Source organism: Diplotaxodon limnothrissa, linkage group LG6 (genome assembly GCF_057381915.1).
Source record: "Diplotaxodon limnothrissa isolate DT_005_m linkage group LG6, D_limnothrissa_male_GT1.1, whole genome shotgun sequence".
Lineage (NCBI taxonomy): Eukaryota > Metazoa > Chordata > Actinopteri > Cichliformes > Cichlidae > Diplotaxodon > Diplotaxodon limnothrissa.
The window spans coordinates 44,428,576-44,454,735 of record NC_140601.1 but is presented as its reverse complement, the minus strand read 5'-3'; the positions used below and the strand labels follow the sequence as shown (position 1 = coordinate 44,454,735).

Sequence of the window (26,160 nt, the reverse complement as noted above, 5' to 3'; positions counted from 1 at the left end):
TAATTTGGATCGGCTGACCTTTTTTTTTTTTTTTTTAGAGGACAAGAGCGGCGAGGTCTATCGCGATAGCTTAATTTCTCTATCGAGTAAAAGTTATATCGCAATACATATCGTTATCGTTCTATCGCCCAGCTCTACGTGAACGGTATAATATGGCCCAGCCCTAGCTGTCTGCTGCACTTAAAACTTGATTTTAAACACATTTAGTTCTGTGTTAGAGTCTTAAAGTCACTTCAGCGTCAGCTTCACTCAGATTTTCACGTCATCTCCAAGATCCAACTGTGAGGCACGTTTATCCATCAGAGCGACTGGAGCAATGAGACAGACGATTGATCATCAATCAGTGTGAAATGTTTGCAAGGAAACTGACAGACTGACAGCATCAGTGTCCACAGACATCTGACTCTGATGTCATCGCTGCCTCTGTGACATCATCGCTGCCTCTGTCCTGTTATACTGGCAACTTAATGACTGCAAAAGCTTCACGTTAAGTAACCAACAAACTAACATTAATCTGGGACTTCAGTTTTTGTAAAAACAAACTGCTGCAGCAGATTTTGCTCCTCTGTGCACGTTGGCAGCAACTATGAACGAGGAAACAAATGAGAGGGTCAGTCAGCTGGTTCAGGTGCAGCAGGAGGGAAACTCAGCGTTTATTGAATAACACCTGCCAGTTATCAGGTTAGGTTCACAGTCTGTTACCATGGTAAGTGACTCAGAGTTGAAGTTACCTCATATCAGGGATAACAAACTCAGAGCTCTGTTGAGCCAACCATCCCTTTAACGTTAACTAGTAGTGACTTCATGAACTTTTTCACAAATAACATTTTAATCTTTAGAGAAAAAATTACCAATAATCATCCCACAGATGTAATATTATCTACAGCTACTCTTAGTACCATTGATGTTCATTTAGACTCTTTTTCTCCAATTGATCTTTCTGAGTAAAAGTCATCTGTTCACACAGCTCTTTGCTAACTACAGGCCAATCTCCAACCAGGCTGTAGGTATTACAGGTACTGTACTGCAGTGGTTTGTATCATATCTATCTAATAGACTCCAGTTTGTGCATGTAAATGGAGAGTCCTCTTCACACACTGAGGTTAATTATGGAGTTCCACAGGGTTCAGTGCTAGGACCAATTCTGTTTACATTATACATGCTTCCCTTAGGCAGCATCATTAGAAGACATAGCATACATTTACACTGCTATGCAGATGAGGATGGAGCTGTGAGGAACCTTGGAGTCATATTTGACCAGGACATGTCCTTCAACGCACATATTAAACAAATATGTAAGACTGCGTTCTTCCATTTGTGCAACATCTCTAAAGTTAGAAATATCCTGTCTGAGAGTGACGCTGAAAAACTAGTTCATGCATTTATTACTTCCAGGCTGGACGACTGTAATTCATTATTATCAGGAAGTCCTAAAAACTCCCTGAAAGCCTTCAGCTAATCCAAAATGCTGCAGCAAGAGTCCTGACAGGGACTAGAAAGAGGGAGCAGATTTCTCCTGTTTTGGCTTCCTGTTAAATCCAGAATTCAAAATCCTTTAAAAGTAATAATTTAAAAGTATAATGGGAGGAAGAGCCTTCGGTTTTCAGGCCCCTCCTCTGTGGAACCACCATCATCATCCTCACTACTAACACCTTCAGTGTGAGGTCCGACTGATGTTTGACGATGGTGATCCTCTAAACAGGTGAGGACACAATGATCCAGGTATTTATGGATCAGCCTCAACACAAGGCTCTGATGAAGCTCTTGTCATCGTTCTGTGGAGTTTTACCTGCCGACCACCGTGATGCTCAGTAACCACGATGCACCACAACCCGAGGGTGGACTCGGGTGAGACAAACACCTGCTCAGAGCACCGTCAGGACACACACAGCTCACCTGCACACACCTGAAGGTCTGTCTGTGTGTCTCTGTTCGGGTTCGTGTGTGTGTTTACCTTTTCCAGTGAGGGCACCAGCAGGCCTCTCCATTTCGGACCGTTCTCTTCGCTGAAGAAGTCGTACTGCGGCTGCGCCGCCTGCATGGCTGCCGCTCCCGCGGATCTGAGCAGCCGGACTCACACGCCCGGTTCGGTGAGCGGCAGTCCGGGTCCAGCAGGGCGGGTGAAGCCGTGAAGCTCAGAACATCCGGGCCGATCCTCCAGAGCAGCCGCCCTCACTGCGACCATCCTCGGAGAGCTAGCCGTTAGCACCTGGCTAGCAGCTGCCCGCGGCTCCGCTCACCGGGTGCAGAGCATGACGAATGGCCACCGGGACGCTGATCTGCCGCGGCGTTAGCCCGCCTGCTAGCGTTAGCGGCGGCTCGGTAAACGGACCGACCGGCCAGCAGCTGCCGGGCAGCGGGCGCGTTGTTACCGGGCGGGCGGTGCGGACCAAAGGCACACCGACTCTCCGGCGTCGTGGCTTTCGCTTAGCGTCCGCTGCCCACACTATGTCCCCCGGACTCTCTCAGACGGCGCGTCCGGCCCCGGGCCCCTGACAGGCGGACAGTCCGTGAGCTAACGGAGGGCGGTTGTTGTCACCAGAGTCTGGGGAACCGTAGAGTATCGGCTGCACATGCGTACAGGGCGAGTCCTGACGTATATGGGCGGGGCTCCTGCGCAGGAGAGCGTGCTTCACTGCGCGTGTCACAGTGACGTTGGCAGCCATGTCGACAAGTTTTGTTTTTTTTTTTTCTTTTTATTAGTAATATAAACATACAAACAAAATGCACCATATATTACAGATTCAGAGAATAAACATTTCTTACATATTAGCAACTTTCATATATAGTGAAAATAAAATATAAAGATGGGGTCACATAAATTAACAGATTATTAACTCACTAAATCAAAATCTTCTACAAAGGAAACAAAAAAAGCAGCCTTTTTCTTTTTAACTAAAGTCAAAGATTTAACCAACAGGTTTAGGTCGTTTTTCCAGTGAGCCAGTGTTGGTTTAATCTTAAAAAAGCGACATTTATGTATAAAATACTTACACAAGATTAATAACACATTAACACCATAATTAGCTTTCTTTTCTTTCAAAAACACTCCAAACATTATCATATTTAAGGTAAATGGGGTAATTTGAATCCCACTGGAATAAAGCCAGGTATGAAAATCCAACCAAAATATTTGTATAAAATTGCACAAAAAGAATAGATGGTCCAAATCCTCCTCTTCTGTTTCACAAAATACACAATTACCCGTTTCTATTTTGAATCTATCACTAAGGAGTCTATTTGTCGGGTAAATTTTATTCAAGATTTTAAATTGGACTTCTTTCCCTTTAGGAGGGATAGGGAAGGTGATATAATCAGTTCTTATTTTTTCAATTTCTTCCCTTTGGAAATCTTTTAATATGTAATTACGTCTAAGTAAATTTGGAGAATAAAGACTCCTTAATGAAGATCTAAGAAACTTATTGTTGCATTTAACATCACAAAATCGAATACCATCTATATATAATTGCCTTAACTTGGGGGAGATGTCAGAATATATTATATCATTTACAACTATGTTTTTAAGTGACAATGGAATGGATTTTATAACCCGATTAAATTTACTTTTAGAACATTGGATATTAAACTTTTGGCAAAAATCTTGATGTCCTAGAACATGTCCTTCCTCATCTACAAAATGGGCAATTGCCCAAACACCTTTTGATAACCAATCTTGAATAAAAATAGATTTTCTGTTCATCAGTATATATCTATTGTTCCAAATTGGGCTATTATGTGGAGTGAAATTATGTTTAAATAACATTTTCCAATAAAGAAGGACCTGTTTATGGAATTCAGAGAGTTTAGCAGGTAGCTTAGTAATTTCAAAGTCACACTTTAGGAGAAAGTCGATACCCCCTAGTGTGTTAAAGACCTTACTTGGTATAAAAAAACCAAATGGAGTGTGGATTATTTAGGAAGGATTTTAACCATTTAAGTTTCAAAACACCATTCATTATGTCAAAATCAATTGCGTTTCCACCGCCTTCAATGTATGGTTTAACCAAATCATCTTTAGATATATAATGGCACTTATTCCTCCAAATAAAATTAAAATTCAAGCTATTAATTGTTTTAATAACTTTATTCGATATTGATAGAGAGTAAGCTGGATATATAAATCTAGATAAACTATCCATTTTGGTTAATAATATTCTTCCAAAAATTGTGATGTCTCTTTGTAACCACTTATTTAGGATTGTCTTACATTTGTCAACATTATCTAAAATATTTACTTTTTCTAAGACTTTGTGATCTTTTGAAATTGTGATGCCCAAATATTTTACCTCCCTCTTCACCTTTATATCGTACAGTAATTGTGAATTACACTCCTTTAATGCCAATAATTCACATTTATTTAAATTTAACTTTAAGCCTGAAGCTTTTGAGAATGTAGTGATTATTTGTTTTACCAGGGGAATCTGATGTTCATTTTTTAAGAAAAGAGTAGTGTCATCCGCAAGTTGACTAATTATTAAAGAATTGTCCATAATCTCAATTCCGGCAACGCTGCTGTTTTTAATTAGAATTGCGAGCATCTCCACAACCATTATGAACAACAACGGAGAGCTTCCACACCCTTGCCTAATTCCTCTTTTGACACCAAATCTTTTACCAGTGCCATAGCCTAATGACACAGAGCTATTTATATCATTATACAGTATATCTATTATCTTCCTAAATTTATCCCCAAATCCAAATCGAGTTAGTGTTTCTAAAATAAAAGGATGTTCTACTGAATCGAAAGCTTTATAAAAGTCCAAGAAAAGAATAAAACTGTCATCACTAATCAGATCATTGTAGTCCAGTAAGTCTAAAACCAATCTGATATTATTATGAATGTTCCTGTCTTTCAGAAACCCTGATTGTGTCTCACTAATTATACTTGAAACCCCTTGTTTGAGCCTTGTTGCAACTGAGCTAGAGAAAATTTTATAATCTGTATTTAATAAAGTTATGGGCCTTAAGTTATCCAATTGTCGTTTATCTTTGTTTGGTTTAGGAATTAATGTAATTAATCCTTGTTTCATGCTAGACATCAATTCTCCCTTTTCAATACTGGCCAGTATAGCTTTGAATAAAATTTCCCGTAAGTCTTCCCAAAAAAATTGGAAGAAATTAACTGTCAGCCCATCTGGACCAGGGGATTTATTAAGTGCCATTTTCTTAACAGATGCATCTAACTCTTCAATTCTGAAGTCAGATTCACATAATTCCTTAAATGATTCATCAATTTTAGGGATCAGATTATCTATTTGATCAAAAAAGACATCACAATCTGCTTGGGAGAACTGTGAGGAGTATAAATTGGAATAGAATGTATAAGTTTCATTCTCCAAAATTTTAGGGTCGTCACATTCAATGCCATCAATTAACAGAGAAGATATAAAATTTCTTTTCTGTCTGCTCTTTTCTAAATTAAAAAAATATGAAGAATTTCTTTCCCCCTCCTCAATCCACTTGGCCCGTGAACGCACAAAAGCTCCTTCTGCTTTATTTAGGTAGAGCTGATCTAATTTAGTTTGCAACTCCATAAGTTTACTCCTTTCTTGGGTATTTAGATCATCTTTACTACAGCAATAAGTAATTTCTTGGAATAATTTACATTCATATTCTCTTTGCTTTTGACTTATGTTTTTACTGAATTGAATACTAAATTCTCTAATTTTGAATTTAATGAATTCCCATTTATTGATATATCCTACAATTAGATGATCAGCCATAATATCTTTTATAATTTTTTTGACTATGTTGCAGTAGTCTTCATTTTGTAAAAGTTTGGCATTGAACTTCCAATAAGTTCTTTTATTTGATTGTCTAATTTCCGATTCTAAGCACAGTTCAATAAAGCAATGATCAGATAGAGGTGCATTTGACATTGCAACTTTTACAGTGTGGCTAAGAATGATGTCACTTCCTAGCCAATAGTCTATTCTAGATTTACAAGCTCCATTTGGTTTAAACCAGGAAAAGCTCTTAATTTCTGGATTTCTTACTCTCCAAATATCTGTCAAGTTGTTATTAATCAAAAATTCTATAATTAGGTTATTTTTTTGTGGTCTACCTGTCCTTGAGGGCCATCTATCAGTCCATTCATCAGGAGTCATATTCCAATCACCACCCATTAAAATGTATTCTGTAGGGTATCGACCTTTAAGTTCAAAAATATTTGAAGTTATATCTTCTAACATAATTTTATTCTGACTTTCATTGTTATATCCATAAACGTTGACTAAAATGAAAAACAAACTTTCAACTCTCATTACAGCAATCAACCAATGACCATTCAAGTCAGTCCGTTGTATTACAAGATCCCCGGGAAAGTTATTGAATAAAATTGCTACACCCCCCAACCTCGTTGAGCCATGGCTGAACAGGATTTTGCTACCCCATTGGTTTGACCAAAAAGATACATCACTATCAGATGAATGAGTCTCTTGTAGAAAAATACAGTTTGATTTTTTACCTTTGCAGTACAAAAATAAGGCTTTTCTTTTAACAGATTCTCTTAAACCCCTAACATTTAAAGAACCAAAACAAATGTTAACATTCAACATGAACTATAGACAGAATATCACTCACCACGTGAGAAAAAGAAGAAAAAAAAAGTACTAAATGCTGAGCTCCTCAGACCGCGAACAAGTTTCCACTATTTCAGTTTTTGTCATTTTTAGTTCTCCTGTCTTTCCTCAACTTTGCGTCCATCAATGAAGGCATGTGGACCACGAAAGTAGGCCCGTTTACCCGCACGTCTTGCTTCCTCCACCAGAGGCCATAGGCGCTGTCGATCTTGTATGTCCTCCTGCGGCAACATCTCCGCGAAGCTGATGCCTTCTTGCTTGCAGGTTGAAGAGTCTTTGGTGCGCCTCCACAATTCTTCTTTAATTCGCCTCTGTGTGAATAGAATAATGATGTTTCTGTTTCTGCCATCAACTCGTTTCCCTAAGCGGTGGACAATATCAACGGCCTCTTCTAAGTTCAAGTCAGGGGCAATCTTCTGAAGCGTTTGCAAAACCTTCACTCTAATGTTTTCATCTTTGTCTTCCTTCACCCCTTTCAGTTTTAGGCACCACCTCATTCGGTAGCGCTCTTGTTCTCTCACTCTTCTTTTCAAGTCTTCATTTTCTTTAAGCAGCTGTTCATTCGCATTTGCCAGTTTAACAACTTTCAATTTGCAATCAACTATCTCTGCAGCATTAAACTCTACAGCCTTAGCCAAGCTGGCAACCATAGCTGCACTTTGTTTTGTTCCTTGATATCCTCCAGTTGTGCTTCAAATTTTTTGTCAAGTCCCATAATGGCTTCAAAAATAGTTTTATTGGAGATATCATCTTCCTTCTCTGAAGATTTTGTTCTTTTCTCCTCTGGCGGTTGTTTTGAAGGAGTTGGCGGCGCCGAGTCTGTTCCCCGTTCTCGCTTGTTTAGGCCCACGTTGGCAGCTTCAGTGCTAGCATAGCCATGGTCACTGACTTTAGCATGCGACGACGTCTTAACAATGGGGTTTGACGGCACAAATTGCAGCTTTGCATTCTTAATAACCTTTTGGGCATCCATAGTTATAGTTCGAGTGGAAAGAGAATAAAGTTACTTAGTAAATTTTGCGGTCTTTCGGAGCTCCTGAAAAAACACGACTGTTCAAGCCGCCATCTTGGTGCCTCCCCCGCCATGTCGACAAGTGAGGACTAAAAATAGGGCTTTGGAGTTGACGTCACGCCGCAATGCATTTTCGGGGTCTACGAATCAAACCAAACACACTGTGTTGGAACAACGACTACAAGAAAGATGCTTAAAAGCAGCTCAAAAGAGAATGAACTGTATAGAGACCGATTTCATCCAGAGGCGAAGCAGCGGTACTTGCAGAAAATAGCGTGCATTGGAAATGTGGACCCGTATGAAATACGGCCGTGGAGTAGAAACCCTGAAGACCAACCGCTACTGACGTAGCCTGACATATTCTCGTACCTTATCTGTGGAGTCAGCGCGTACAAGTCGTCATTCAAGCAAAGGTAAGTCAGCTCGAGTACTGCGAGTGAAATGCGTTTGATTTCCCTGCAAACATTCAGATTAGTGCAGCATAAATTCATTCATGAGGGGAAATTACAGTGAGAACATGTGGAGGCTGTTAGGTGGATAACAGTGAGTTCAGTGCATTGATGTGACACTGTCCTGAAGGATTGTTATTCTTTATGGTTAAAGAAATTGCAATGATTTATTCATATTTATTATAAATAATCCTAATTATACATCTTGCTTCCATGTTTGTATCTTGTGTAACTAAAAATACAATTTATTTTAATTTTATATATTGATCAATGACCTGCAGAATCTCCTTATCATATTAAGTGATTCATAATTGTCACTTTATGCTTTCTCCATCTCTAAAGTGATGACATCCTTGCATTACATCCTTTAGGTTCATTTTCTGCAGGCAGATTTACACTATAACATGCAGCGTTCTATAGATGGACACATAAAGAAATGAAAAATGACATGTATGTGCTAACTTTCTAAACACTTTGTTACATTTATGATAAAGTAGATAAAACACATTTACGTCGGCCTTGGCTCATAGTTCTGTTCTTTAAATGAACTTTGTCTGTGTGTGTTTCAGGTCCTGCACTCTCAAAGACTGAATGAACCAGCATTGCAGCCATGGGTCACTGTGAGCATCACAGGGAAGGTTGAAGCCGCCCACTGCACCTGTATGGCCGGAGTCGCAGAGACCTGCAGCCATGTCGCTGCTCTTCTGTTTAATGTAGAAGCAACAGTGTTGATCCGTGGCACAAGGACTGTTACAGATGAACCTGCATACTGGGTTTTGCTGGGCAATGTGACCAAGATACAGTCAGAGGTTGGCCATAAGATAGACTTCTCCTCTTCAGCTGCCCAAAAAAAGGCTCTTGATCAAAACCTAAACAGACCATCTGTAGTGACAGGTAAAAGGAGCCGTCCTCAAAACAGAAAAATCCCACCTGCTACTGTGGAGGAGTTGTCACTGCTATTGGATGCTTTGCTGGAACACAGTAAAGCTGTGGGTTGTGGGAATGACCCATAATGTTTTATCTAGGGGTCTAGATTTATGCCTGTAGTGCACTGCTGTGTAAATAATTTGCATTTACTGAATATATACTGACTGAGTACCACTGTTCAAAAGTTGAATAAAGAAACAAACTAATTTTTGCTCTTTTTTTTTTTTTTTTATTGAAACCACCTTATAGAACATCACATCAGTTACAATGATGATGTCATTTATAGTTTACAAATGACAAAATGTTTACACAAAATCATGAGTGTTTACATGACATCACCCACTACTAACATTATTTACTGTATCTTTTGAAAAAATACAGCGATTTTAACAGCACAAGACTTAAGAACATTTAACAGGAGCAGGTTTCATTCTTCCCTGGTTTTATTATCACACTGTTCACCAAAACGCAGCAAACCTTCACCATCTTATCCAGAAGGGTCACCTCTTCACCCTCACATGGAAGAAGTAATCTGATTGGCATGGTGGTATGTTTGAAGCAGGTCCCTCGTGTAGCGCTGGAAACCAGTCATGATGTTTCATCCATTTCATAGGTTGGTTTGCTGCAATAATGCCAAATAATTAGCAACTCTATAGATAGAAGGTAGTTCTGCAAAATCACTCAGTAGGATGTTTGTTCTAATTTGCTATGAGCTCAGAGCGCATCGAAAATAAAACTAATAGGCTATAAAGATATGAACATATTTAGAACTTACCGGAATGAAAATGTCTGGAGCACCAACAGATATTTGGAGATGGAAGAGAACTGCACGTCAGCTCGTCTCACAGCTGCTCTCCAGGCTGGACGCCTTCGTTTGGTAACATCGATACACGAGCTGCTCATGTTGCTTCCAGGTTGGGAAAGAATTAAAAGATAAACCATTTTCAACCTTATTCTCTTGCCGGTCGTGTGATCGAACATTGCAGCCGACCACACAGCAAATACGAACCGTGGCTGTTGTGTGTGACTTCGCTCCCTTTTCACTTGCGCTAGACCCCCAAAATGGCGGATCGGGCCAAAATCCTTTCCACGCCCACCCCCCGTGACATCACGCTCCAAAGCCCTATAACTAACAAGATTCCAAATTCAACAAAAAAAATGAAATATGAAACAAAAATATTCAAAATTTATCAAAGAATAAATAAATACAAAACAAAAAATAACACCAAAATATCAAAAAGTACACAAAATCTTAATGTACAAAAGAAAATCTCTCGGTCCCACAGGTCTTTCCTCCCCACTGCTGTCAGACTCCACAACAAAGACTTGATCAAACACATCCACACATGTGCAATAACACTGTGCAATACTCTTTTTGGCATCATTGTATTATACTCAGTTGTATATAGCATTTGTATTCTATTTTATTCGATTGTATAGAGTATTTTATTTTTATTTTATTCTATTGTCTACAGTATCTCATAGATATATTATTCCAGTGTTTTTTTTTCTAATTTTTCTATGCAACTTTGCACTGTCCACTGCTGTAACAAACACATTTCCCACATGTGGGACTAATCTAGGTTATCTAATCTTAAAAATCATTTTTAGATATGTGTGTATCAGACATAAAACGAGCTAGCCCCTGCTGCACAAAGACTCACACAACCATCAGCCCCGTGGAAACAGAAATGTCGACCAACTGGAAGATGAATCAGGACCTCAGGATCATTTACAGCAATGACTGTTCTGACTTCCTGATACACACTAATATTTTCCACAGATCCAAAGATCTCTCTGTTTCACCGGCAGCACTGAGCTGCACCCATAACCTGATGGAGAGATTATATATTATCTAACCCGGCAACACCTTGGTTTCTGGAATAGCTGTTTAACCTACTGCTACCATGATCTGACTGGATGGCTGGATTTAGACAATAAATGGGGATATTTTAACCCTTTGGCGTCCACAGGCAGCTGTAAAGGAGTGGTGGGTTTTCAAAATAGCTTTGAGCTTAAGGCTGCTCTCACTGGAACAGTAAATGGACTGGTTCTTATATGGTGCTTTTCTAGTCTGAGCACTCAAAGCACTTCACACAGCTTGCCTCATTCTTCACACAAGCACTTTTTTCTGTGCTCTTTCTATCTGACATTCGCACACATTCATTTGAGTGACTTCAGGTCAGTATCTCATCCAAGGATACCTGACATCTGATACCCACCCACCTTCCAGATTAGCAGGTGACCTGCTCTACCACCTGAGCCACAGCCACCCCAGTGAAGCCAGAAGAGGACAGAACAGGGACTGTGCTGACCCCCAAAGAGCTGAGTGGAAATAAAGGCTCTCATGTTTTCTGAGAGGCTGCTGAAGATTTTAGGGAACTTTTAATGAAGTTTTCAACATAAACTGAAGATGGTCACTCTAAGCATAGTCTCTTTGTCATTGTGATAATAAGCAGCTGAGTCCCTGCATATTTAAACAATGTTAACATCTCTGTGATGGCGCACCTTGTTCTTATAAGCGTTCTGGGCAGACTCAGAGCTCTCAGACCTCTCTCCAGTTTCCTGATTCTTTAGTTTTGTCACCTTCATGGTCGACGGAGCTTGGAAAGAAAAGCGTCTGGACTTCTTTAAGTTGCTTGAAGACGTTTCACCTCTCAGCCGAGAAGCTTCTTCTGTTCTAAGAGTCAAATGGTGGAGAGTCCCAGATTTAAACCCAGTGGGAGTTTCCCCCCACAGAGGGACAAAAGGACCCCCTGATGATCCTCTAATCACATGAGCCAAGGTATAAAAACGGGTGTGGGTCCCAATCAGCCAGGGTTTTGGGGGAGCTCATTGTGAAACCTATCGTGTGATTTCCTGAGGTCAGATGGCCCAGGATGTGAGTGGGCGTTAAGGCGTCTGGGAAGGATCTCAAAACTGGATTATAGATGGCAGAGAGTTGGTGTCGTAAGCCCCGCCTCTGTTCAAAGATGGTCACTCACAGTGGACATAGATGGCTTCTTTCACTCCTCTTTCAAAACATCTGTCCTCTCTGTCCAAAATGTGAACATTGGCATCCTTGAAAGAGTGACCTTTGACCTTTAGATGCAGATGGACTGCTGAGTCTTGTCCCGTGGAGGTGGCTCTTCTATGTTGTGCCATGCGCTTGTGAAGTGGCTGTTTGGTCTCTCCGATGAATGGAGGTGAAACGTCTTCAAGCAACTTAAAGAAGTCCAGACGCTTTTCTTTCCAAGCTCCTTCGACTGCAATGACCTGGATGACTGAGAACCTTCACAGACATACGTCTCCCTCATGGTTTGAGCTCCTGTTTCTGGGTTTCAGTGGTTCTTCTTCATGGTCACAAGTCACCGTTTCCCTCCGAGTTGTGCTGAACTGCTTCATAGCATCTGATGGTGCTGGAAGAAACTTTATTGAAATGTTCTTCAGTGACAAACATTTAGATTCGCTCAGGGCCAGGCTGGGTCAGGTACCTTTTAGAAAATAAGAAACCTGTACACGTGAGAACATCAGCTCTTCCAACTACCCGGGTCACACGGTTCATGTTACAGGTGAATGACAGACTTTTCTGAGCAGCAGCACATGTGACTGTCTCCACCGGGTACCTTCTAACTCACCTGGTAACTGGATCCAGTCCACGTGAGTTGTGCTGCCCTGATGTGCTCAGTGAAGCCTGCGCCTCTTCATTATGTGATGTTATCAGAACCACAATAACACGCCTCACACACATTTAACGAATATTTAATTCTCAGATATAAATACATCCAACAAATGCTGACAGATCTTCCACAGGAGCAGCTACAGGTGACGAGTCCCATCATGTTTACACCATGTATTTACAGCTGTGTCCAGCAGGGGGCAGCAAAGGTTCCATGAGGGGACAGTGGAGCTATGATGGGGTATCAGGAGGAACATGGGAGCTTTCAGTGTGGAATCTACAGGTTAAAGGTCGATAGTGATGGTGAGTCACCGTTTCACTCTGCGTGTCGGCTTGAAATTAAATAAAGTTCTGACTTTGAGCCGCACACAAACATTTCATCCACCGTCATTCTCCCTCAGGAGCCTAAAGACCTCGATGGGTCCGTCCCCCTGATAGTCCTCCTCACGCTGATCATCAGCCCTCCTCCTGATGATGGGAAGGATGCTGTGGACATTCTCAGTTTGGTGTCTGCAGCTGGTGGATGAATGTTTGTAATTCCAGATGTTTTTGAAAGCTCAGAGCCTGAACTTCAAACGTCCGATTCTGCTCGTACAGGGGGGTCACGAGAAGGCATCGGTGCTTCCGATAGGCTGATGCAGAGTCTCAGAGGCTGATACCTGAAAAAGCTTAAACATAAATGGTGTCATACCCTGTTTACAGAGGAGTCGGTGTCAGAGGTTAAAGGTCAACTCCTTTGTTTGATAACAGAGCGGCAGCACTGATACCTGGATCATCTGTCAGTGCGTTCCCTCCTGCGGGAAGCCTGAAGTCAGCGAGCAGCACCTGCTCAGCGTCGCAGAGTAAAGGGTTCAGTCTGTGGCTCAGCTCGCAGCTGAAAGCACATTTATATACACATCTGTGAGCGGCCGCCGCCATCCAAACCTGCAGCACGCCACCTGGTCACGTGACGCTCTGCAGCTCAGACTCTGATCCATCAGGCGGGATTCACACCTATCACGTTTTGAACTGGCTTGTGGATCCAAGCCGAACAAGAACAATCAGCTTTGCTTGTCTGTAATTGGCTGTCATCACTAAGAAGGCCACACCCGAACATCAAATGCCTAAGCAACGTGTGAACCCCGCATGACTGGATAACACTCACCTGAGCTCAGAGCGCTTGCGTGCACCTGAAGCTCCGCCCAACTGACTGATCGGAGCACAGCGCTCCGAAACATCCGCATGGGAAGGCTCCATGAAGATCACACCTGCAGCAGGTTTGGATCCCAGCGCACACCTGTGTGTGTGTGTGTGTGTGTGTTTCCTGTTATTGCTCCTGATGGGGACCCAGCTGCAGCAGCTTTGTGACCTGCCTCAGTTCAGGTGACCTTCACACCGATGAAGCTTCTGATTGGACGATGGGACAGCAGAAAGAAAACGGTGAGTCAGAGCTGACTGACAGACGGCTGCTGAGACCTGGCCACCTGTCTGACTCTCAACTGGGCTTTACATGTTTGATGTCAGGTAAGTACAGATGACTCACCTGATTGACCAACAGCTAATTTATCTTTTATTAACTTGATCACTGATGGTGCCTTTGGCCACACCACTGCAGAGATGGATCACAGGAACCAGGCGAGGCTCAGAGTGCACGCTGAGGTGACCTGAGCTGGGTCCAAATCAGGAGCACGAACAGGTGCGCAGCTCCGTCTGCAGTTCGAGGCCCCTCCTATTACGGAACCGGCCAAAAATACACCTTTTGTCGTCCGAGAATCATCCTCTTCCTCGCCTCAGACGGAGGACTCATGGGCGGTTTTGGACCGCAGTGCTCCGGCCCGGCTCAGGAAGGGGAAGGTGGTGCCGAGGCAGCCAGACGCTACAGTGAGACCCAGACTGGCCCAGGCGCAGCAGATGGACCAGCCATAACCGTGATCCACGTCAGCCGGCAGGCCGTAGATGAAGGGCGGGTTTCTGGAGAGGTCGTAGGTCACGCTGGCTGCATACGTGCACAGGGAGATGGTGCAGAAGATCCCTGAGAACGAATCAGAGACCAGATCAGACTGACACCTGAACCTGTGCTGGCTGTAATTGGCTGAGACCTGCAGGTGCATTACCAACAGGTAAAATATGAACCCTCTGACTGTCAACACAACCTGGTCTATAAGTGATGACGTATGAATCCTGCCTCCAGGTCCGAACTAGTCTGTGTTTACTAAGGCTGTTGTGTTTTTAACATGTTTTGTATCTTGTTCTATTTAATCTCAATAAACCCCTAAAAACATCCCTGTCGGCCTCTCTCTGTTTTTATCACCACTGTAATTCATTATTATCAGGATGTCCAAAAAACTCACTGAAAAGCCTTCAGCTAATCCAAAATGCTGCAGCAAGAGTCCTGACAGGGACTAGAAAGAGAGAGCATATTTCTCCTGTTTTGGCTTCCTGTTAAATCCAGAATTCTCACATACAAGATCTTAAATAATCAGGCCCCATCTTATCTTAATGACCTTGTAGTACCATATCACCCTATTAGAGCACTTCGCTCTCGCTCTGCAGGCCTACTTGTTGTTCCTAGAGTATTTAAAGTAGAATGGGAGGGAGAGCCTTCAGTTTTCAGGCCCCTCTTCTGTGGAACCAGCTTCCAGTTTGGATTCAGGAGACAGACACTATCTCTACTTTCAAGATTAGGCTTCAAACTTTCCTTTTTGCTAAAGCATATAGTTAGGGCTGGACCAGGTGACCCTGAATCCTCCCTTAGTGATGCTGCAATAGACGTAGGCTGCCGGGGATTCCCATGATGCATTGAGTTTTTCCTTTCCAGTCACCTTTCTCACTCACTATGTATTAACAGACCTCTCTGCATTGAATCATATCTGTTATTAACCTCTGTCTCTCTTCCACAGCATGTCTTTATCCTGTCTTCCTTCTCTCACCCCAACCAATCACAGCAGATGGCCCCGCCCCTCCCTGAGCCTGGTTCTGCCGGAGGTTTCTTCCTGTTAAAAGGGAGTTTTTCCTTCCCACTGTTGCCAAAGTGCTTGCTCATAGGGGGTCATATGATTGTTGGGTTTTTCTCTGTATCTATGAAGCGCCTTGAGGCGACTTATGTTGTGATTTGGTGCTATATAAATAAAATTGAATTGAATTGAATTGTTCATTTTAAAGCACAGTAATAAAAACCTTCCGATGTAACTACAGCCCAGCACATGCAGCAGTATATTAACCTCACATTGTGGATGGATTATCTCAGTTGTTCTCCTGCCTGAAGTTTGGTCCGTTTACAGCAGTGGTCCCCAACCCCCAGGCCCCGTTTGGTACTGGGGCGCGAGAGTTGAGGCTCGGGTGTGAAATTTATGGTTTTCAGGGTTGCTATCGTTAATTTGGTTTCCCTGGGTCTTTTCCCGTGTTGTAGTCGTGTGTCTTATTTTGAAAGAAATATGTACATGTTACCATAGCAACCAGAGAGCATAAAGAGAGGTGGATGTTACTCTCAAGGTTGTTGGCACATTTCAGGAGGGCGCAGCTAATAAAGTTAAACAATTACACAGTGAATTCACGTTTATTGTTATTCTTACAAAATACCACAGTCTGTGTCTTTGTCGTTTCATTTTATTTTGTTGTATTTACCCGCCACACCTTAAAGGCCGGTCCATGAAAATAGTGTCGGACATTAAACCGTCTGTGGCACAGAAAGGGTTGGGGACCGCTGTTTCACAGCATCCTGCCATGTGATTGCATTTGTCCCTAACCATCGGGAACCCTCACGTTAACTTTTTTCCACTCGATAAAAGTTAACGTTATGTTATGCTAACATAGTTGTGTTGCTAGCAATCACGTAGCACATCATTATATAGCAGCTAGCCAAACTTCAGTAACCCTACAAACGTCACTTCTGTTTAGTTTTCTGTCTTCATTTATGTTGGAAGTGATAGCAGAGCTGTACGTTTGAATCTGTTTCAGAAATCTCTCAGTCAGAACATGCTATATCATGTTGAGGTGGAAGCTAGCGAGCTAACTTCCTGCTAACTTCTAACTGTTAAATTTCATAAATTCTGTTTTCATGGATGCCTGGATGTTAAACCTAATTGTTACACCTGGTAAAGCAGCAACGCTGATCATTTTATTAAAGATGAAAGAATTTAGACAGTTTTTAACTCTCAGTGATGCTGCAGTGATCGTTTGACTTTGGGCCCGGAAACGGCTCAAAGAGCAGAGAGGGAGCCTTCCTCAGTGTCAGTGCCTCAGTATTAGAAACAGGAGATACCGTGAGAAACATCCCTGTTAAGGTGAGTCTGTTCACTTTCGGGTAAAGGTAAGCCGTTATTCAGTGTTATTTATTTCAGTGTTTCACTTGTTTCTGAGCTTGTTTTATTCAACTTTAATGTCTCACTGGAGAGCTGTCACCACATCTGCAAATGAATCTTTCACTAACTTTATTCCCTGATGTAGAAACGTGCTGTCCTTCTTTTAACAGCTTACTCCGAATTAAAACAACGCCACCCCTCACCAACTATCTTGGCGTCACTGGTACCGCACTCTCCCGGTCTCCAACAGAACACAGTTCATTACCGTGGCAGACTCCGGCTCCACCTCAGCTCCAGGTAACCACGGTGTGCCCCAGGGTCCTGTGCTCGGACCCCTTTACTGCACCACCTATTCGCCCCTCCTTGGTCAGATCATCTGCCTCCAGGTCTCTGCTTGCTTTTCTATGCTGATGATACAAACCCTCCACCCTGCTCCCCCCACAGTCACTTGTCAATTAGAACATGGACGTAGACCAGCATTTTGTGGGAGAAACGTTTCATCATCATCCTGGTGACTTCTTCAGTCTCAGCTGACTGCAGGTTTCCCCAAGCTTACATTTGCATAATGACTGAAACCAGCCACTCAAGGAACAATGGGCTGGGAGGTCAGTTCCTTAATCTTAATTATGCAAATTCTCATGACTATTGATCAACAACCACTGATCAACCTGATCAAACCTTCAGGTAAGAAGTTATGACCTGCAGTCAATCTGGGTCAGATATAAACCAAGTTTAGTTTATTTTAGTTATGCTGACTTTTTACAGTCAGTTACAATAACTCGTACTGCGTACTAGCTAGCATGACGGAGTGTTTATACAGCTGGGTGGGAGCTTTGATGTTACTGATAGTGAACTTTATTTTATTCATAATGTTAGTTATTAGAGTTTCCAACCGTCCCGTACAAACGGAATCGTCTCGCATTCAGAGAAAATATTACGCGTTTGGTATTGAGCTGAAAAGAAACACAGTTTGTGCCGGACTTCAGCTACAATGAAAAAGACACAAAGCTGGAGTTATTCTGTGTTTGCTGCACAGCTGCCTCTTCTTTTCTCAGTCTCTCCCCTCTCTCTCCTGTTGCTACTTCAATCATGAAACTGATCAATGATCAGCTGATCGGCTTTTCTCTCTTGTTTGTTTATCGCTCACTTTGCGCCAGAAAGAGGAAACCAGCGGATGTCGTGCTAAACAACAGCAGCACGTTTCAGCTTGATCAGCTGTTGTTAGAATTTATTTAATATTACTTTCTAGTATCAGCTGATGTTTGCTGGAGCCACAGCTGTAAAGCTGCTGGTCATGATGTCGGTTTGGATATGTGGTGAGAGGGAAACATGAAGATGAAACCAGGAGATGTCCTTACTGGATCATCAGAGCTGAACAGGTGATGGAGAAACAGGTTTACCTTTTAGGTGACATGAATGAGTTGAAGTTATGAACTGTTTCTGAGAGATAAATAACACCAGGATCCTTTTCTATGTAGCTGACAGCTGGTAAACTTATTCTCATTTAAAATGTCTCACTTTTAATAAATGATGACCTGAATCTTACAACCAAAGTTTTTATTTGATGTAAAATGTATAGAGATCATACATATACCAACAAGACTGTACATCACTGTCACAACAGAGAGAGAGAGAAAGCGAGTTTTGAGATCTGAGAGATTTGTGACGTTTAGCATGTTTGGAGTGTGTAGTTAATGTGTTGTCTTGTGTAGTTAGTGTGTAGTGTTGTGGATAGTTTTGTGTGTCAGAACAATGAGGCGGCTGCTGTCTCCAGGTAGAAACAGGAGTGATACACCTGCTGCTGTCAGACCTGCAGGCATCAGGCTGTGATGTTCTCCTTTATAGTGGACAGAAATATTTGCAGTGGCACAAATAATTTGTGGCACCTTATTGAAGAACAGCTGATTGTTCTGTAAATAGTTTGAAATGGTTATTTAAAAAATCAAGGTAAATAGCTGCAAATAACTTTGTTTGCAAACTTGTGCATATGATTTTAAAATTGACCATTTCTATTTGCATTTAAAGTTATGAAATATGATTCAAGAAAATGTTTGTGGTTGTTACAGTAAAAAACTTTTCTACTCGAATTTGATGTTTTTTGTGTCTGATTTTAGACGTCAAAAGTGGTTAAAATGGCTGATTACACCCTGGACCCCAGAGGGTTAAATATTTTTTTAAAGTAACGGAATAGTTACTTTTCAAGTAATTAATTACTTTTAGAATCTTGTAACTCAGTTACTAACTCAGTTACTTTTTTAAAGAAGTAACTAGCAGTGTTGGTCAAGTTACTTGAAAAAAGTAATCAGTAACTAATTACTGATTACTTCCCCAAAAAAGTAATCCCGTTACTTTACTGATTACTTATTTTCAAAAGTAATTAATTACTTAGTTACTTTTTAAAAACACGATTTACACCCTGAAGAGGTGATAAAGCGATAGATCTCTCAGCCCAATTCTACTTTTTCTACATAATCATCATACAAAATGTAATCAAATGGAAAAGTCTCTTTTTAAAACTTGTTTTATTAGTTTTAATCTTTTAACTTTATGCATCAAGCAGAGATTTAATTATCTGCAACATTCTCTGACTTGAATAAATTAGTTTAACATTTAAACCTATTTTCTGCACATTCCAGCACATAAAATAAAATATTTTGTGTGTTTACACTCAGTCTTTCAAATAGATGCAAGTAAAACACAGCAGAAAATAAATAAAGTCAAAGACTCAGCGGTCCTGTTGCTCTATTTTCACCTGTAAAGCAGGAGTGGGGTAGGCGGAGGGTTACCCTGGTGCAGGTGTGCCGCGGTCAGTGGAAGAATCCGCGAGTTTCTCTGTGAGTTTCCCATTACGTCGTAGCTACTCGGTGCTTGTTTGGAAGTTTAGGGGTTTTTTCGCTGTAAAAAGAAGTTTTCTTCCCACGCACAGCGGACACTAATGTTTTTGTCACTTTTTATGGAATCAAACTCAAAGTAAGGTCAGTACTTCCACGCTTTAAACGCTGCACGCTCATACTCTCTCTGCACTCGATATATGATCCATTGTTGATCTGCACACAGCTGTTGTCACTAATGGCGCACTTGCTAACGTCACTGTCATGAGACATTCTCGCAAAAAATCACGGTTTTAGTAACGCAGTAACGCAGCGTTCGTACGGGAAAGTAACGGTAATCTAATTACCGTTTTTGCAATAGTAATCCCTTACTTTACTCGTTACTTGAAAAAAGTAATCAGATTACAGTAACGCGTTACTGCCCATCTCTGGTAACTAGTAACTATAATTAATTATTTTTTCAAAGTAACTTGGCCAACACAGCTCACCACATGGCTGGATTACTGCAGTGGGTCCTGTTTGGGTTTGGAGAGGCTCCAGTATGCACTGAGCTCTGGGGACACGTCACCCCCACCCTCATCTCCACGGATTCCTGATGATCCTCATTCTCATTTATAAATGCCCGAGTCTGACTTGCTGCACCCTGAGCTTTACTCCATCACTGGAGTCCATCAGTAACCTTGTCAAAACTCACCTCAACAAAACCGTCCACCTCTAGCCTTCTTTTGTTTATTTACAGTCTTTGTAAACATCCTTGGGTTTCGTCACTAAGCAAATGTGAGTCATTACTCAGGGCAGGCAGGTTAATAAGGTTTACCAGTCTGCACTCGTAGGTTTAGAAGTTTATATGGCAGGAGTATGCACACCACACTGAAACGTTACAGTGTGGCGCTGTACACTGCCATGGAAACAAACACATCACCTTTTACTTGAATCTTTCTAAATGATTTCACGTTGATGCTCTGATAGCCGAGCCCACTCAAATCTCTCTGGTGATTTTTTTTGTCGGCGCAATTCTATTTATAAAGTGCCAAATCACCACAGCTGCCTGAAGACGCTTTCTATGGTCAGATGAAGACAGTACTCGCTGTGAACCTCAGCTGCGACCAGCAGGGGGAGACACTGGGCTGCTGCACAGAGCAGGTGAGTTACCTGCCATGAGGAAGAGCAGCCCAGAGACGTGCTGCGTCAGGCTCTCCTCCCAGAAGAAGCCCACCGACGCCACAATGCTCCCGCACAGCAGGACGGCCGCCGCCATGCCCAGGAAGCCTGCCGTGATGCGCCGCAGGTCTGTGGACGCACACACACGCACGCACGCACACAGTGATCAGTGCAGGAAATGAAGGAACACAAAACATTGCCGTGGTAACCACTCCTTGGTACTGTTACATAAAACTGATGGTGTGTTTCCGTGGCAACAGTGACTGGCAGTGAGGTTGGCGGCGAGAACACAAGCCAATTACAGGAAGAGTTCAAAGATGGAGAGTGATCTATAATCTATAATCAGGGACGTGAGCAGTGAACAGGGCGCTGACGCGCTCGGTGATGTCACAGAGGTAAAATCCTGTGATGTGATTGGTGCTGAGGCAACTCCAAGCACACAGAGCGTTGGTGTAAAGAGAGCCGAGCGTCCAATCATAGCAACCTCGCTGAGCGGTCGTGTGACGCAGCGTCCAAGGTCGCAAGCATGTGCCCGGCAGGAAGCGGAGGATCACTTCTTCTTCTTCTTCTGTGAGACTGAAACACACACAGCTGACTGCTCTTAGGGTCACCTGCACAGGTGTGAAAACACCCACAGTCTGAGAAACACCGACTGACCCTGAACGCCACACTGAGGGAACACACACAGACACACACACAGACACACACACACACACACACACACACACAGACACACACACACAGACACACAGACACACAGACACACACACACAGACACACACATACAGACACACACACACACACACACACACACACAGACACACACACACAGACACACAGACACAGACACACAGACACACAGACACAGACAGACACACACACACACACACAGACACAGACACACAGACACACAGACACAGACACACACATACAGACACACACACACAGACTGAAGCTTGTCACACAGACGCTCCGTGTGGAGACGCGACTAAGACTCTGATGTGGTCATATAATCATTGTTAGTGATTACTGCTGTGTGTGTGTGTGTGTGTGTGTGTGTGTGTGTGTGTGTGTGTGTGTACTCACGCAGCAGGTGCCACTCGTCCTGCTGGATGGTCCTGGTCAGGTTCAAGGGGATGTTCCTCAGTCTGATTGGCTGAGAAAAGTGATACTTGACGGCGGTGCAGCGATCTGCAATGCCTGCAAAGTCACACAGGTGAGACACCTTTAAGATTCACGTACTGATGTACCTGAGCTGATAGCATCACCACACCTGCTGTTTCCAGACTAGAGCTGGGCGATAGAACGATAACGATATGTATCGCGATATAACTTTTACTCGATAGAGAAATTAAGCTATCGCGATAGACCTCGCCGCTCTTGTCCTCTAAAAAAAAAAAAAAAAAGGTCAGCCAATCCAAATTAAGTAGCGCAGAGCCGAACCAATCACAGCCGCAGCGTCACGTCGCGTGACCTGTTACGTTCAGCACAAGTGCCAAGCCGCACGTGTGTTTGTTTGGGAAGCAGCCAGCGCGTAATGGAGGAAATGAGTGTGCCGACTAGAAAAATCAACCGAGCGTGACCGAAGAGAAAACAGATGATGGTTCCAACGCCGGAGAGATTGTCGAACGGAAGAGCCATAGAAGTTCCGTAGTGTGAAGGTATTTCGGCTATTTCAAGTCTGACAAAAAACAGAGTAGCGTGCACTGTAAATTGTGCCGAAAGCAAGTCTGGAAATACAATAAACTGGTGCATGCGTCACACTGTGCGCCACGTTATTGTTTCGGTGAAATGAATTTCTACAATACTGTTAATTCTACTCTCTGCAGTGTTTAAATGCTTACATATACACACAGTTACTGTCCCTCCACACATACGACTCGGTTCTGCTTCTATGCCCCAGCTTTGTTTACTTTTTCCCACCGAGGCTTCTAGACTTCTGATTGGCCAACATTTCTGCACGGTTAGGAATCTAGCGCCACCTGCTGCTTTGGCATGTTCATAGCAGCGTTTTCCTTCATTTCTGCCTTTATGTGTGGACGGGATTATTTTTAAAACGAAAACGGAAAATCTCCGTTTTCAAAAATACCCGTGTACGTGTGGACGTAGCCTCAGTCTCTGACTGGAAGCGCTAATTCGGCATTCGGCTTTTGTCAGACTAAAGTAACTGTTAAAACTGTTTGAAAAGCTCAGCTATACAACAAGGAGAGATCGAGAATTTCCTTTTAGTTCTCAGTTTATTTGATATTGACAAAAGTTAGTCAGTTTTGTCTGTTCTTCTGTAAAACAAACTAAGATTTATTTTTAGAATTAATATTTTGTTTCTAAGTGGAATTGACAATTTAGTCTGTTTCATTTGTTCTATTTTGAAACTTAAACGCTTTAGCGGCTGCCTTTTGTGTAGTTTGCAATATTTGCCTTTATTTATCTGAAAAAGTCTCATGTTCCTTAAGTACATCTACCCTGTTGAACTTATTATGGGAAATAAATATTTAAATAAAAACAAGCTGCTGATTATTTCACATTTTACTTGTGAGCAACGGCACATTTAAATCTTACAAATATAGTTATTTGGCTTATATAGTGATAGATATCGTTATCGCCTGAAATGAAAAAAACATCGTGATATGAAAAAATCTCATATCGCCCAGCTCTATTCCAGACCCAAGCTGACAAAACGTAGCAAACCCACATTAAACATCCTCTCAGGTTACATGAGGGCGGGACTTCTATACATGCCAGACATCATCAGCATGGCGTCACATGATCGGTGTGTGTACATCCACAACTACACAACATGCACAACATCCTCCAACTGGGCCAACCAGGACTAACTAGGACTAACACTAACCAGGAGCAGGACAGCCGAGGACCAGAACTAACCAAACTGACCACGATAAGGACTAACAGGGACTAACCAGAACTCACTAGGATAAGGACTAGCCTGGCCCAGGACTAAGATCCGTGTGGACCCTGTGATGTGTGCCAGCTCTGAGCCGAGATGAACTCGATCCAGACATGACTGCAGTGCTTTGAGGTGACAGTTGTGATTTGGTGCTTTATAAATAAAGCTGAATTGAATTGGTTAGAGCAAACGGATGCCGACGCCATATAAACAGGAAGTACTGCTGCTTTTTGCTGGCCCTCCTCGCAGGTATCAATCGATCTAATTGGATCTGAGCTCCAGCCTAATGCAGTGTAATGATATGTAACATAATGTCGGCTGATGCAATTTGGAGTGCTCTGATCTGATGTGCGGTCCAGCTCCTCGCCGCTCGCCATCGCTGTGACCTCCAGCTCTCAGCTCGGCAGCCAGCCAGACTGCAGACACACACTCTGCAGAAACCGGGCCGGCGGCGTCCAAGCTGCTCTTGGGTCAGCACAAAAACGCAGCCCTACAAGTCCCACGATGCACCTCTCTCTGAACCTCACAGTTACTGCGGGGTTCAAGAGGGCGTGGCCTCACACTAATGGTGACCATGTGATTTATGCTACTACCTGCTGTGATGTCATCCAGTGTTAAACAACACCGGATCATCCGTGTGTGTGTGTGTGTGTGTGTGTGTGTGTGAGAGAGAGAGAGCAGGACGGTTACGTTTCTTCAATCATCCATCGGTAACTGATAGAACCATGTTTATGTATGACGTCATTATTGATCATGCGTGTGGTGAAACCATGAGGATTAAAAGACTTCAACGAACCTGCGAGTCTGCGTTGAGATACAGTGTGTGTGTGTGTGTGTGTGTGTGTGTGTGTGTGTGTGTGTGTGTGAGTGTGTGAGTGTGTGTGTGTGAGAGTGTGTGTGTGTGTGTGTGTGTGTGTGTGTGTGTGTGAGTGTGTGTGTGTGTGTGTGTGTGTATTTCTGTTCAGCTCCATGAAATCACTAACAATGTGCTCCTGTCACGCATTAACCTGCACACACACGCTGCCGTGTATATAAACACACACACTGAACATGTGTGTGTTTCTGCAGTCTGAACCCAGTCGATGAGTTAGCGTGTGTTAACCTGCACCGTTATTCTGCAGTGTGTGTGTGTGTTTCTGACCCCGGTCGATGAGCTTGTCGATGTCCGGGTCCAGCCCCTTGAAGTAGCACTTCCTCCACAGGCCGGAGTGGGTGGAGAACAGCGGCCTGCCGCACTCCGTCTCCAGGATGCCCATCCCCAGGATGGCCCGCCAGTTCTCCAGCAGCTCCTCCTCCCTGCTGCCCACATGCACGGGCTTCATGAGCGCCACGTCCCGGTGCCGGGGCCCGCTGTCCACCAGCGGCAGGTGGTAGATGGGCATCTCGCGGTTCTTCTGGTCGTTGGAGTCGGAGCCGTGCCGGTCGCAGTTCTCCTTGTGCCTGCGCGTGTCCGTCTCGTACCAGTGGTCGGTGGAGATGGCGGTGACGAGCAGCAGCAGCGACAGCACGCTGAGCGCGAGGCTCACCGCGGACACCGTCACCGTAGCCGGTCGGGCTCGCTCCATGGCCGGGACATGGACCGGGCTGGTCCCGGAGCCCCTGTCCGCTCGATTCCCGCCGCTGTTCCCGTTACTGGGCATCTTCTGCTGCCATCCTCCAGATCAGCCGTTCCCCGTTTGCCCTCGAGAGCGCGTTGTCATGCCGACTGACCGTCAGAGATGCGTCAAGGTGGAGGCAGGTAACCCCCTCAGAACCGGAAGTCCCCGGAGAGCGCCTTCAGAATAAAACGTTTGTCTCCGCAGGAGGAGGACAATAATAATAATGACGATGAAAATGTTGAAAATAATAATAACAACAACCAGGCTAAAATGTTAAACAGCGGAAAGCTTTGTCTGAGACGGTCAGCTGCTGCAACATGCAGAAATATTCAAAGTGAGATTAGATTAGATTAGATTAGATAGAACTTTATTAATCCCTCGGGTGGGTTCCTCTGGGAAATTCGATTTCCAAAAAAGCACAGCACCGACAGAAGTTACAGAGTTACAGAATATTATATATATATATATACAGAGACAATATAAATAAAATATACGAAGGGGATAAATAGAATAAATACGAATAAAAATAAAAATAAAAATACATGATTCATCTGTCCGTGATGCTGCTTCAGCGTGCAGCGGTTTAGGAGCTTAACGTTCTGCCTTCAAAAGTTCATTTTGCTCGTTTTAACAGAATGAAAACAGCCGATTCTTGTATTTGCTCCTGCACTTTACGCCTATCACTCACGTCAAACTGTCACCAAAACTTTATTTTGAAAGTACAAGCCGGAAACGCTTAGAGTTGCGGGTTTTGTTGT

At 43.1% G+C, this 26,160-nt stretch overlaps 2 protein-coding genes across 4 annotated transcripts in view; both read right to left on the bottom strand.

The window, feature by feature from the left end:
* The window catches only part of sos1 (son of sevenless homolog 1 (Drosophila)), a 45,557-nt gene extending 43,013 nt beyond the window's left edge, over window positions 1–2,544 (bottom strand). For both annotated transcript variants that reach the window (XM_085355350.1, XM_085355349.1), the window contains exon 1: window positions 1,955–2,544. In XM_085355350.1, coding sequence (XP_085211476.1) covers window positions 1,955–2,041 — 87 coding nt within the window. In that variant the 5' untranslated portion in view covers window positions 2,042–2,544. The remainder of the gene's footprint in view (window positions 1–1,954) is intronic.
* Window positions 2,545–14,396: 11,852 nt separating this feature from the next.
* Window positions 14,397–25,444, bottom strand: tmem178a (transmembrane protein 178a). 2 transcript variants are annotated; one of them, XM_085356522.1, is made up of 4 exons: window positions 24,946–25,444; window positions 21,986–22,099; window positions 20,860–21,028; window positions 14,397–14,679 (listed from the first exon to the last, which is right to left on the bottom strand). In XM_085356522.1, exons 1-4 carry the CDS (start codon window positions 25,442–25,444, stop codon window positions 14,397–14,399), a joined length of 1,065 nt encoding a protein of 354 aa, XP_085212648.1. The 2 variants fall into 2 exon arrangements, with proteins under 2 accessions (XP_085212648.1, XP_085212649.1); XM_085356523.1 differs by having other exon boundaries at window positions 14,397–14,638; window positions 20,891–21,028.
* Window positions 25,445–26,160: the final 716 nt, after the last annotated feature.